This window comes from Pelodiscus sinensis, chromosome 3 (genome assembly GCF_052426305.1).
Source record: "Pelodiscus sinensis isolate ZL-2025 chromosome 3, ASM5242630v1, whole genome shotgun sequence".
NCBI classification, from domain to species: Eukaryota; Metazoa; Chordata; order Testudines; family Trionychidae; genus Pelodiscus; species Pelodiscus sinensis.
In genome coordinates this window covers 163391863-163406332 of record NC_143054.1, presented here as the reverse complement: position 1 = coordinate 163406332, position 14470 = coordinate 163391863, and the positions used below count along the sequence as shown (strand labels likewise).

The 14470-nt window shown below is 40.0% G+C and overlaps 1 protein-coding gene across 3 annotated transcripts in view; it reads left to right on the top strand.

Moving 5' to 3' along the window:
- The window catches only part of BABAM2 (BRISC and BRCA1 A complex member 2), a 322714-nt gene extending 316292 nt beyond the window's left edge, over positions 1-6422 (top strand). For all 3 annotated transcript variants that reach the window (XM_025181003.3, XM_075925373.2, XM_006115618.5), the window contains exon 12: positions 5736-6422. In XM_025181003.3, the coding sequence (XP_025036788.1) occupies positions 5736-5799 (64 nt within the window). In that variant the 3' untranslated portion in view covers positions 5800-6422. The remainder of the gene's footprint in view (positions 1-5735) is intronic.
- The last annotated feature ends 8048 nt before the right edge of the window (positions 6423-14470 follow it).

Here is a 14470-nt window from a genome sequence, read left to right as displayed (position 1 = left end):
AGTTACCTGGAAGACTTCATTATTTTTAACACCGTCTTATCTGGAGTCAAAAGACTTGCATGGTGGGAGAAGAGATTTCAAAATATTTTGGAGACTTTTCATTAGTATCGGACAGTAAAGTATTGTAAAAACAAAACTGTGGTTTCTGACTGCTAAGAAATATTTTCGCTAGTGTTCTGTGGCAGAGTTCAAAACTGAGCATTAAGTCATTCAGTAAGAATGGGGTTAAATGAATGGGTATTTTGAGAAAGCAATCATTGCTTAAAGTTTTTGGTTGCATGGGAGTATGTGTGTAGAGGATGCAGAGATTTATGTGGTTGCAGATCATTTTTAAACTGAGATCTGAATAAAAGAAATAAAAGAAATGTTATTCAGTAGTATGAAAGCCATTTTCCATCTCTTCCGCAGAAGAATGTAGTCTAGCACAGCCTCTTTGTTATTTTCTAGAAATACTGGGCTTTGTTTCTGATGGAGTTATTCTTTCCCATAGTCATCCACAGCCTGATGTAGGGCAATGTCCTCTTCAGCTGGAGTCTTTTTCTCTTGTCACAAAGGACTTATGAAACTACAACGTTCTTCACCAGTGCCAGTTAACAGATTCATGACACAGCCTTGATTTCTTAGCCAGTATAACAGCTCTTCAGTTCTAGTCTTTCAAATTCATAATTTCTAAAGATAAGCAAAAAATCAAAATTTCCATCTCAAAGGACATTTTAATATTTTGACATTTGGCTCAAATTGGGATTAAAAACTTGGTATATTGAAACTGTTCATGGAACAATAAAATCTGTGAATGTTTTGTTATGAGCCAGTTCAGTATAAATCTGCATCTGCCAACGGTTCTGTATTGGTTCGTGCAGTTGTTGTTTGGTCCCTAGTACAATCATTCTTTCCTAAGGGCAAAGCTGCATGGCTGGATTACATCTCCCAGGATGCACCACAGTCATATGGCTCCCATAAGGCACCATGTAGCTCAGAGGGAGACAGCAATGTATTGTGGGAGATGTAGTGTCTGGCCAATAATAGAGAATGAGACCATAAAACACTCTGGCTACATATACACTGCAAGTATTTGTCAGCAGAGAGGTTTTTGCACAAAAACAAGTAGTGTAGACAGGTCCATTTTGCACAAAAATAACTTTTTGCGCAAGATCCCTTATGCCTCAAAAAAGGAGGTATACAGGATCTTGTGCAAAAGGGGGGGGCTTTTGCACAAAACAAACCCATCTACACTGCTTGTTTTTGCGCAAAAACCTCTTGCGCAAAAAGCATCGGCAGAGATATGCAAATTACAGCACGACAAATGCTAATGAGTGCTTCATTAGCGTAGGCTCTGACGACAAATACCTGCAGTGTAGATGTAGCCTATTGGACTACAGCTCCCAGGAGGCACCGTGGCATATAAAATTTATTGTCAGACTGACTTGAAACAAAATGTTTCAATTTGGGTCAAAATGACCTGAAACAAAATATTTTGTTTTGATTTCAGCAAAAGTAAAAATTTCAGTGTTGCAGAAACTGCAAAAAAAAAGTAAAGAAAATTACCAATTAGTTCTAATAATCTGAGTCAATTGACTCCTTTTTATCCTTCTCCCTCACCATACATCCTCTAGAGCAGTGTTTCTTAAACTTTTTAAGACTGAGGAACACCAAACAATGGTTTTTTTTAATGAGGAACACCAAGGATTTTTTGTTGAGCAAAAAAAAAAGGAGGGGGAGGGGAAAAATTATTGAACCCAAAAAAAGAGTTAGGGGGGAAATTTTGGGGGGGGGGGGGGAGGTCGCCTGCCCCTTTAAGGGTGGCCATTTTGAACTCTGTTGTTCTCCGTGGCACATGGAACACAGTTTAAGAAACATTGCTCTTGAGTCTAGACAATTCCTGTAACTTCTTGAACATTTTTAAAATTTGGCATTTTTCTGCATCACCCCCATTAAGACATTAGTTTACACCACGACACACTGTTCCCTGAACTGTCCCTGTCCTTTTCATCTGCCTGTCTCCCAGTCTGTCTAGAATTCTGCAGCTAAAGTAATCATCTGCACTTTCTGCAGCTGTCCAGTTAGTGTGCTGAATAATCATTATCTAAAGTCTTCCATAATTTTTTGCATCTTAGGGAAAACCCATCCTTGGTAATTGTCTTTGATATTACCTATACATTGTGGGCAACACAACAAATGACCAAGTCGAATCCTAAACATATGGCTTAAGAATCGTGAAGGAAGAAAAGGCATTTAATTTTATGAAGTTAGAACACATTTTGGGGTACCTGGAACCCCTAGAAGAGCAACCAGTTTAATCTGAGCAATGGAGTAATATGCTTGCTGAAACAGTACTGAGAATCATACTAAGGAGATTTTAAAATTAATACTGCAGCAGTGCAGATGTGCATACGTGCCCACGAGAGGAAAAGGTGAAAAGAAAGGACATTGTAGATGTAAATAAAGATAACATGGAAGTGTGTACTTAGTGCCAATGAAATTTAATTTGGGACTCATGTCACTGCAGAGAGTTGACTGAAAAATGATACAGTATTTGTGGTGTTAATAAAAAAGGGAAGAGAAATATAGACAAATGTTTCAGAAATTGAACTAAATATAGATATACTCTCACATATTCAGCTTAGCAAAAATGAACTTTCTTGGCATTCAGAAAAATATAAATGGCTTTTTAGGAGCCTGTTGAAACTAGAAGAGGAAAGGAGCAGGTATAAGGGGAGAGACTACAGAGAACACTTCAAACAGAAAGCAAGCAATTTAAAGTAAGCGTGTAGAGGAAATATAATTAAACATTAAGACAAATAGCACAAGGAGAAATGCCGAGAGGATGATAGAGATACTATGGTTGACAAAATATAAGGGTAATTCATATATCTAGTAGAATGTTGCAGAGCTAGTTATGATATACTCTAGTGGACCACATTTTCAAATGTTTACTACAAAAATGCCAAGTGCAAGCCACATGCCTGCTTGTATAAATCAGGTGATAATGCACACAGTTAGCTGATATAGCCTTACTTATGTCCGTTTTTTCTGTGTAAATTGATGTGCAGTCACTTTTGTGAGCACAGTTCACAGTCCACCTCTTCCATTATTTGGTCCACAAAATTAGGATCTTTTGTGTCTTCCTTCAGTAAAGTATACATACTGGTTTATTGTTTAATGTGAGTGCTCTCCCTCTCTCTCTTTTTCCATTATCATTCTTAGGCTCCAGGTATGATCTCAAATTTCCCAAGCCATCCTGTTATGTTCTTATTTTATACTTATAGTCCCCTTACTAAAGGGGCCTCTGGTTTATTCTGAAAAGACCCTGTGTGCTACAATCCAGACTACAATTCCCATGAGCCCTTGGGAAAAAACAGGAAGGAAGGACTCTAGGGAGAGAGGTCTGCTCTCTCCATGTGCTTGAAGAAGAGGCCTAGCAGTCTGGGACTCTGCCTTGGAGTTTGGAACCAGAGGGGGAGCCAGGCTGCTGCCAAGGACATTGACCCAGTGCAGGGGCTGTTGGAGTATAGCTACTGGATGCCTTGTTGGAAAAGTGCTGCCTGGGCCCAAAACTTACTGCCTCATGCTGTGCCTATAGGAAGCAGCCTGCTAACTCCCAGTTCCAACAGGCATCCAGTAGCTACACTCCAACAACCCCTGCATTGGGTCAATGTCCTTGGCAGCAGCCTGGCTCCCCCTCTGGTTCCAAACTCCAAGGCAGAGTCCCAGACTGCTAGGCCTCTTCTTCAAGCACATGGAAAGAGCAGTCCTCTCTCCCTAGAGTCCTTCCTTCCTGTTTTTTCCCAAGGGCTCATGGGAATTGTAGTCTGGATTGCAGCACACAGGGTCTTTTCAGAATAAACCAGAGGCCCCTTTAGTAAGGGGACTACATACTATTCATCTGACCTTTAGCCAACATCTCATACAGCCTTACAAATTTGATGTAAGTTGATTGTCACTGTCTTCTAATGAGCTTATCAGGCACATTGTCATGAATAGAAGAAGAGCTTTCCCTTTTTTGATCTTACAGTATTTTCATTCTTAGTCATCATCTGGAGTAATTGTTCAATGGCAGCAAGAAATTCTGTACAGTTTATTAAATTAGATACTTCACTTGATTGATTGTGGAGATTCAGTATATATACTTGTCTGATGAGATAGTTGGAATTTTTGACATGCATGATTACCACAGCAGATATAATACAGTGAGCATAATTTACAGGTATCTTCATTTCAGAAATTACAAGAAATATTCTGTGAGAAAATATATATACATGAATTATAAGGCAGATTTAAAACATAAAAAAAAAAAGAGTTAAAAATGCAAAAAGTAGTAGGTGAAAGGCCCAAGTGGCAGAATTACAGTTTAGTTGCCTTTGATTTACCTTGCAAATAAAGTATCTTAAGGAGCTTATAATTTCAGAAGTGGACACATTTTGCTGTTAGCACAAGTTGAGGGTAGAAGCAGAGCTAACCCAAAGGTACAGTGTAAACCAGCTTACAATGATCAAGATGGACTCCTATTCACTTATAAAAGTGACTCATGAAATTAATCCGAGAGAAGACAATGATACTAAGATCCAAAATACACAGAGTACACCCTCATTTACAAAATGATGTATCTGACTTCCAAACTCACTCAGCAACAATTTCTTTTTGACAGTTAGCAAGCAAAGAATTACAGCTCATCCATTTCATTTTTTCGCCACAGAGAATTAATTTATGCTTTTATAAACTGCTCTGTTATTGTCAATGCTAACCTTGTGTTTCATAAAAGTTCCTGGAAGAAGGCAGATCAAGATCTTAAGCATTGCCCATATTCTCACTTTCCCAACTGATTGTATAATTTCACTGTTTGTGGTGCTTTATTTGAAGCTTTTTCAAAAGTTAAATACATCCAGTTGTCCCAAAAGCGTGGTGAGCATCTAGTTTATCTCAGGGTGCATCTGCACTGCAATGCTATTTCAGGATACCAGAATACCACAAAATAGCTATCCCATGTCTTCACAGCAATCCTGTTATTTCAGGATCACTATTCCAACATCCCTGTAAACCTCATTCTACAAGGAGTAAGGGACGTTTTGGAATAGTGTTTTATTTCAAAATTTGGTGCTGTGTAGACAGCACCAAATGATGAAGTAAGCTATTTTGATATAGCATCAAAATAAGATACACAATTCATGTAGCTCATATTGCGTACCTTATTTCAAGTTATGGTTCAGTGTAGATGCACCCTACAACACCAGATTTGTAATGTGTTAGCAAATGGTTTCACTTCTGTAGCTGTTGAGAGAGCCCCATTTCCCACGGCCCAACACTATTTTCTCTATATCTAAAATATTGTTGTACCTCGACTAAAGGAATTAGAATACAAATCAAGGGAAGAAAAGAGAGCAATTGCAAATGATTCTACAAAATATTTTTCCTTCAATATTTTGGAATGTATAAAATATTGAAAATACATCAAGCAAGTCATGCTGATGCTACAATACAACATTGGTACTCATTATTTAATCAGTGCTGCATATGGTTGTGGTCAGTTCATCAAAGGAAGTAACATTACTGAAATTAAAGATTGAAGCATAAGGATCACCACCTTTCAAAATCAGGCCACTTATTTATGGGACTAAATATGGACACAAGCAGCTAACTTAAGGCTCCCATTTTTAAAAATCTTGGCTGTAGATACCACGCACAAATGATTGTTCTGAGTTTGTTCTTTGCTAATAACCAACTTTCTTTTTCCTCACTAGGGCTTATTTCAAAACGTTTGTCCCTCAGTTCCAAGAGGCAGCTTTTGCGAATGGAAAGCTGTAGGAAACAGTTGGTCTGGAGAAGATGCAGACAGATTCTTACATTCACGTGCATGTGAGCCCCAAGAAGAATTTTTGGAAGTGGGTTGGAATCTTTTTTTTTCCCCCTCTGGAATAGTTTTAATCACCACAGACTTCATTAATTCTATAAAACAAGGACCCCATCTGTCTTATTCTAAACTGAGTATTTGATACCCTTGCAATCCTCTCCTATCACCACCATTTCTTTTTATGGCCACTGGATTAAATTAAAACCTTAGTGTTTAGATGTGATACCGTTTCCCTGTGACAACAATGTCATATGCAATACCTTGTGTCAGAAATCCTTGTCTTTCATGAGTTGTTAAGAAATGAATTTTTTCATACCAGTATTCTGTTGTTCTGAACCTTTGTATATTTTGCTTATCGATTTTCAGGATATCCTAAGAATATATAACATTGCCATATTTTTCAAAAATGTCTAATAGATTATATAATGCCATGTTCTGCCTCTGATATGTGCCTGTATTTATGGTTCTTATTGACATATGTCTGAGTGTGAGTTGCAATATTTAATTACTCACTGCTTTTCAGATGTGTCTTATGTCGGCATGGGAATATTTTTTTAATATTTCAGTTGAAAACTCATCCTGCGTTGAATTCAGTGTCTTTATGTTCTAGTTTACTTCAGGTAATACAATTTAAGGTGGCTTTCTAATTGATATTCATTGCTGTTACCAAGAAAGGTCTATTGCTTTAGCATCAAATGCTCAAGTAACCAGTTGTATAAATTAAGGTAACAAAATAGAGCTCCTGCATAGACCTATATAACTCTGTCAAGTAATGTAAATACAATTAATGAAACAGGCCTTTAGCAAGGAATTATTGGAGTCTTTGAAGGCAACAAGCAATAATTCAGGGGATCAGATTTCTTTAACCTAAGACTTGCAGATACATTCAGCATATATATTTAAAGAATTGATGAACAGACATAATGGAATGCATCCGTTTTTTTCTAGTGCTGTAATGATAAATGAAGAATTCCAGCTACTCATCTTCTCCTTCTTGTGATATATTAGAGCAGGCCATATATAGCTGACTCTTCTGGTGTCACTTCCCAAATTAAGTTGTAGACAGACATGGGTACTTTCCAGGATTGAATAAAATAAAATGTTGTTATAAATGGCATACAGAAAAAGTACCTTCTGCTAAATGTTAGGGAACTGGACTGATGAGCTATGACGAAGACATATTAGTGAAAAGTAATATATCACTGTTTCTGCTAATGTTATTAAATCTGTATACAACTTTTAATTGATTTGCAATATTACCAGAATTTTCATGTAACTTGGGATTTTTAAAGAAAAATATTGTTTACTAGAATCACTGTGTCCAAGGTTACATGTATGATCCTTATAAATGAAATTTTCATAATGAATACATTCTGTTAGTCTAGTTTCCCTGAGAAACTACCAACCTTCTAGCAAATTCTCTTTTTTTTAAATGACTTTATGCTACCAATGTCTTAGTCATTTAAGAGTTAAAGATCAAGCTGAAGTCAAAACATAGATCTTATTCCAAGTCTAAAGGAAAAAGAGCAGACTGATTTTGTCTCCTTATCCAGTCCCTTATAACTGATTCATAAAGGAGCTATAAACAACCTTCAAAGGGTTGAGGGCAAACTCCTCCCACACAGGTACTACATTATGCTGCTGTAGGCAGAACCAAAGCCCTTTGCTATGCTAAGCTAAGCAGGGTTGTTATTAAATATGTCTTTGTTATTCATGCATCTTAGCTGTGGGTGAACAAAATTTACATTAATCTATACATTGAGACAACCGTAAACCTGCACTTCCAAGGTATACATCAGAATTACATATACCAAGAATATTTTCATATATTCTAAGGTTGGGAGCAGCTATAGAAAGACTAGTTTTTTGCTTTATCTCTGACAGGAAATATTTCAAATGTTTCTTTTCTAGTCATGCACAGTAACATCAGCAGCTTGTATACCATGATGTATCTTCACTGTGTTTATTGACTTAGGGACTCTGTGATGAGATCTACTTCTTTAAGAAGATTTGGAAGGTTCACTCAAGAATATCCATCCTTAACATCAATACTATGTATTTTGGATATCAGACTACTCTAGCATTGTGGTCTTTGTGCTCCAGAGCTCTCAAAAGGCACCACTCCTAACCAATCATTTGACATGTTCAAATTCACTAATATTTGTGGCTGTTTAATTGCTTAGGTGAAATGAATTGATGATTTTGGTCCAGTTCCTCATTGGTCAAATGACATTGTTGGCATTATTATTTGCAATGTAATCAGAGAGTCCATGGATTAAAAGGATGATAGAGCTTTACTATTCTAATCTGTAGCCCCTCAAAATCACAATCAAGGCAGGTTGTCCTCCATTGAGAGAAAAATGCTGCTTGGATAAATGGGTAATTTTGCGATCCAGATCTAACATTTTGAAATTTGCATTTTTTTTTAAGTACGGTATTCTAATCCTAGGTGGTATGAACATTTGCTTTTCCCCATCTGTAAAATAGAAATATTAACTTCATTTGAAAAGCTCTGTGAGATCTAGTGATGAAGAGCACTCTATAAGAACTATGTGGTACAGTTATTAATAATTCCAGAGCAGTGCTCATCAAGCTGTGATCCATGAACTACGAACCATCTATAGTTCCCAATCTGATCATTCACAGAATGATATATTTTGAAAAATAGGCACTGAGAGAATTGGTGTTTTGGGAGGAATGGTAGGGACATGGGAGAATTTCTCTTATAAATTGATAAAGCGGGAGACCCTTATGAGAGAGTTTATCTGACCAGTCTTACATTAATAAGTTATTGGTATTTGTTGAGGTAAGTGAATTTATACATATGGTTCTTACCTATTTGCATAGAACTGAGTGTATATTCTAATTATAACATGCCTTGCAACCAGTTTAATGGGAATAAGAGCATCACTCTTTTGTTCTGAATATGTAGTGTTTAAAAAATATAGAAGCTTGACTCAACTATATAACATATGAGAAGCAACTAAAGTGTGTCAATGAACTGCAGCACTAGTTGCTAAATCAGCCCCTGTCCCTCATACTTCCAAAGCTGGAAAGAATAGAATAAGAATAGGTAGCCTGCTTCAAGCAGCACTCTCTAAGACAAGGCCAAAGGGGTAGGAGAGGGCTGCACAAACAGGTAACTCATGAGTAACATTTCCTTCTTATGTGTGTCCCTCTTCTCTCAATTTATCTGGCAATAGCTTTTACCAACAGCAGATATAACAGGCTATCGACACCTCATGGTAGAGGAGGGAAGACCACTCTTCCAGATTTGGAATCTACTGCAGATATCAAGTCCAACCAATAGTTTCAGAGAAATATGAAAGGGGAGTAGCAGATGGGCTCCTTGGAAATATAAAAAGTACTTTGGCCTGACAGACCTGTGAAGAACACACTCTGTAAGAGGTTGATAAAATTTGGACACAGCTTGAGAATGGTTGTAAATTGACAGGATACAGTCCTTTACCTGTTGGGCAAGAGAAGTCTATGACAAAGCAGATGACCAATGAGCAATCTTTCTATAAATATCTACTGTTTCTTTAATTAACATACAATCACTTCCATTAAATCTAAATATTATTTCAAGCTTTTCAAAATGCTAATGAAAAATCCCTTCACTCACTTTTTTTTTTTTAAAGTTTTAGTTTCTGTTCTCTGTAATATTCCAAGGCAGCCTGGCTTTATCCCCACTGACTAACTGTAGCCAGACACAAACCCCATCTTGTTCCCCCCCCGAGAGCAAGAGAAAAGCAGTCAGCCTTTGATGCCCTGGGAACGCAGGTGTGGTGCCTGTCCCTGACTCTACCATAAACAGAAACCAGACAGTAAATGGGCTAGCTGACGACTGGGAGGCCTCCGGTCCCCATGATGGCTAGTATCAGTAATTGACACGCCTGCACTGTCTCAGGAGAGGAATCTTCACCCATCACATACCAGAGGTGCCCATTGTCTGCATCTTCCCAGGTGTGAATTATGCTTTGCACCCTTCGTGGGAAACTTGGTGTTCAAAGCCATTTTTCTTAATTGGCCACTTGAGACCAGGAAGAAGCCCATGTGACCCAAGGGGTATAAAGAGGGTTTAGTTGCCCACCCTATTTGAGCTCCAATCACCTACACCTGCTGGCAGGTATTTATTGTCTCCCGAGGTCCGTGGGACGCCCAACCTCGCCCTACTTCTTCCCGAGGGATTGAGAGAAAGACGCTGGCCACGCCAAGTCTGGAACGCAGGGGTGAGAATTGTACCTGCAATGTGTTTTCTTTATGTGTACACTTTAATTGTCACTCTGTTGTAAGTTTAGTTACTTTATTATAGTTTTCTTAAGTCAAGCTGCTTCATTTCTATTGTAAACTGCCTTTGGTAAGGTGATTTAGTTATAAACTTTGGGAATAAGTGGGGTGCCCTCATTCACTTATAAATATATATATACTGAACCAAGTTTCTTTATTTCTTTTCTCTTTCTTTCTCCTATAAATAAGCCAGTGCGTGTCAAGCTTCTGACTTGAACCCGTGCTGCTGTACCCAAACACAAACAAAAGAACTTCAGCCGGTCAAAAGGGACAGGTATAGGAAGAGCTTGGGCATTTTGGATCGTGTCGCTTCCAGGGGACAGATCCGTTGGGGCACCTCTCAGCCTCCCCAGGCTGCCTGCTGCGAAAGGATTTCTGTATCCTAGCAGCTAAAATCTGAGGTGTAATAAGCTCTTCCTATAAACTCGGGGCGTCTGAGAGCCTGTTGGCTGCCCTCTGCGACGGGACCCCGGTCCTAGCAGTAAAGTCACAGACGTTAAACTATTTTTCGGGGCGCCCTCCAGCCTCCTAGGCTGCCCACTGCAACGAGACTTTGCGTCTCAGCAGTTGAAGACTTGGGTGTAACACACACGCACACACTGCCCTGACCATTTCGGCTGACACTAACCAAGCCAGATTAGGAACCAATTTAGCTCAAACCATGTTTAAACATGTTTTCATAACTCTGTTTGAACCCGACTGTGGACAAAGCCAATCAGATGTATTCTCACTTGATACCACGTACCTTTCTACACACAAATGTGAACTCATATAATCTTGTGAATGCATTTTAGTGGTTCTCAGACTTCATTGCACTGTGATCCCCTTCTGACAATAAAAATGAGACCCCAGGAGGGGGGACTGAAGCCTGAGCCCACCTGAGCCCTGCCACCCTAGATGAGAGAAGCGGGAGGGGCAAAGCCAAACTGCATGGTCTTCATCCCTGTTCAAGGAGTGGGACAATTAATCTGAGCCCACTGCCTAAGTGTGAAGCCTTTAGCTTGGGGTAGTAGGACTCAACCTTCAGCTTTGGCCCCAGGCTCCAGTAGGTCTAACACTAGCCCTGATGACCACATTAAAATGTAGTCATAAACTATTTTGGTGTCCCAGTCCCACAGTTTGAGAACCGCTGAGCTATTGGTTCCTTGTCAATGAGTTAGAGCAAATTGAAGCTCCGTAAGATGTGTTAACAAAGAGGCAGCAGTTGTTTATGTCTGTGCATGCAGCTATTTCATAGTCTTGTATTAAATAATAGAATGGTTTTCTGTATAGATGTCCAGTTTTTTGGCAGAAGCAGCTTTTATTTATGAAATTAAGTATGGTATTCTGTAGGGAAGGGTGTTGGTACAAGGAGGTTCACTCCATTGTTAACCAGAAGCAGGATAGATAATCACCATTTCTGTTTGAGATCCCAACAATTGTGAACCAGAAATCATAGTCTTGGACATTGCAATCACCATTGCCTCTCTAATTTATATGCTTTGATTGTGCCCTAAAATCACTCCTACGTTTAAACTGATTTTTAATAAAGTGCCTAGAGCAATATTTGTTTTCAGTCTTGGTGCTGACATCTGATCAGTCTCACATTAAAGCTTAATTTAAATTGCACCCTAGAATAAGTGGAGGAATAAAATACGATTTACTCTCTTGTTCTGAGGAAAGCCTGCGCCTGAATAAAACTGCTAGGTCAGTGAGAGTTATTGACTGCTGCTTGCTCTCGAAAAAGTACATGAGGGCTCTACAGGTAAGCCTAGACAGTACTGGGTTTGAAATAAGTGAGATTTGTTTTTAGTTCTAGCAATAGAATATTTCCAAAACTGTGGCGTCGCCAATTTCACAATGTGTTTCCAGTGATCCCAGTGTTACTGATTTTAATGTTTCTTACAAGAGTGTATCCTTTATTCACTACATTTGTATAAAGTCAGTGGTTCAACTCTTGCTTCCAATACAGTTTCATTTGTGTGGTAATTATCTGTGAAGGAAGCATAAAAAAATCAAGATTAACTGTTGAAAATAATTCTTAAAGTATCAAGAAATCAACAAAGGAAACAAGATTTGGCAGCTGCCCTGCTGCTTTCTGAGACCACAATACAGGACTTCAAAAATGTCTCAGTGAAGCTTAAAAAAACCCCAAAAAGTACACAAGAGGTTTTTTTCTTGTAGCAATGAAGAATAAATACAATATTAAACAACAGGAAATAAAGCAAGCACTAATTGCAGGCACAAAACACAAACCAAAAGTCTAATGTTCATTCATTCCCGCAGCTCTCTTGACATCAGAATAGGATGTAGAATTAATGCTTAGTGTATAATACACGCTCCTGCAGTGAAAATTGATCCTGGGGGTGCTACATATTTTCATCAAACTCCATTTAAACCCTCATGTTGCTTTTCCTCCTTTGAGAATGACAGAACTGTGAAAAGTAAATCTTTTGCTGCCAGAGAAATCTGTTCTAGCTATGCTGAGTCCTAAAGTCGTTTATTTGGGGTGGCATTAGTATTCTATAAGTTGAGCCTACCTTTACATGCCTCAATGTCTGTTGAAAAGGATTTGGGCTGATTATAGTTTGACATATTCTTGCTTTTTTTCCCCATTGTCTTCTACATTTAAAATATTTTAATATTTGTTTATGAATAAGACTCATTGGGTTTGTGCATCTGTTAAAGGACATTTATACTGGTGTCAGCAATGACCGCTCAGGAGACTGGAGTCTTCTGTTTACCCCAGAACAGCATAGTCAGCTGCTTTCTCACCCTTTTCCAGAAGATATAACTCTAACCTCCGGGATGGGACTGTTCCTAGGAGTGACAGAGCAATTTATTCTCCATAGCCCAGTCACATTTTGACCTTTTTACTCAAGACTGCCAGCAAGAGGCCAAGGAGTCTCAGTTGTTATAGTGCAGGTGAAGCACATACACTTGTCTACTAGCAACGGGTATGTCTACACTACAGCGCTAATTTGAACTAACTTAGTTCGAATTAGTTAATTCGAACTCAGCTAATTCGAACTAACAGATCCAGACTAAAAAACTAGTTCGAATTAGCGTTTTGCTAATTCAAACTAGCATGTCCACATTAAGTGGACCCTGAACCGGGGTTAAGGATGGCCGGAAGCAGTGCCAGCAGGGCATCAGAGGAGGACTTAGAGTGTGGAGACGCTGTCTCAGGCTAGCCGAGGGCTGTGCTTCAAGGGTCCCGACCCCCACCCCAGACAGACAGTTCTCAGGGGTGCCCCGCTTGCAAAGCAGTCCTGGCTTGGATTGCCCGGACTACCCACACTGGGCACATCACACCACTCGGCCATCAGCCCGGCTGCACTTGCCACAGGCTGCCATCTGGGGAGAGGAGGCAATTGGGGGGCTGCAGGAGAGCTTCCACCCCCAGAAGCCCGCAGAGCCAGCCCAGTCTTCCCCATCGGGGGCTCATGCCTCATTCCTCCCTCACCTCCTTCCACTTACCCTTCCCTAGCCCCCCTTCCTGATGTACAAAATAAAGATAACGTGTCTTCCAAAATGGAATCTGTCTTTATTGAACAAAACTGGGGGAGACTGGGAAAAGGAGGTGGGAGAGGGGAAGAGAGAGGCTGGGAGAGGGGAGGGCAACTAAAATGATCAGGGGTTGGGAACAGGTCCCATATGAAGAGAGGCTAAAGAGACTGGGACTTTTCAGCTTAGAAAAGAGGAGATGGAGGGGGGACAGGATAGAGGTCTCTAAAAGCAGGAGTTGGGTGGAGAGGGTGCATACAGAAAAGTTCTTCAATAGTTCCCATAAAGAAGGACTAGAGGACACCAAAGGAAAGGAATGGGTAGCAGGCTTCAAAGTAGTAACAGAAAGTTCTTCTTCACAAAGCAAAGAGTCAACCTGTGGAACTCCTTGCTGCAGGAGGCAGTGAAGGCTACAACTAGAACAGAGTTTAAAGGGAAGTGAGATCAAGTCATGGAGGTTGGGTCCATGGAGTGGTATTAGCCAGGGGATAGGAGTGGTGTCCCTGCCCGAAGTTTGTGGAAGGCTGGAGAGGGATGGCACGAGACAAATGGCTTGGTCACTGTCTTCGGTCCATCCCCTCCAGAGTCCCTAGGGTTGGCCGCTGTCGGCAGACAGGCTACTGGGATAGATGGACCTTTGGTCTGACCCAGGACGGCCATTGTAAGCTCAGGGTCGGGGGTCTCACTGGACCCCCTTGATTCTCTTGCACACCTGCTCCTGGGTGGCCAGGCTGGCAGCTCTCCTGCCCTAGACGGCCACTTTCCTGTGCCTAGTGCGGAGATCGTGGACGAGGTCCACGATGTCTGCACTAGCCCAGGCGGGTGCCCGCCTCTTGCGGTCCCGGGCAA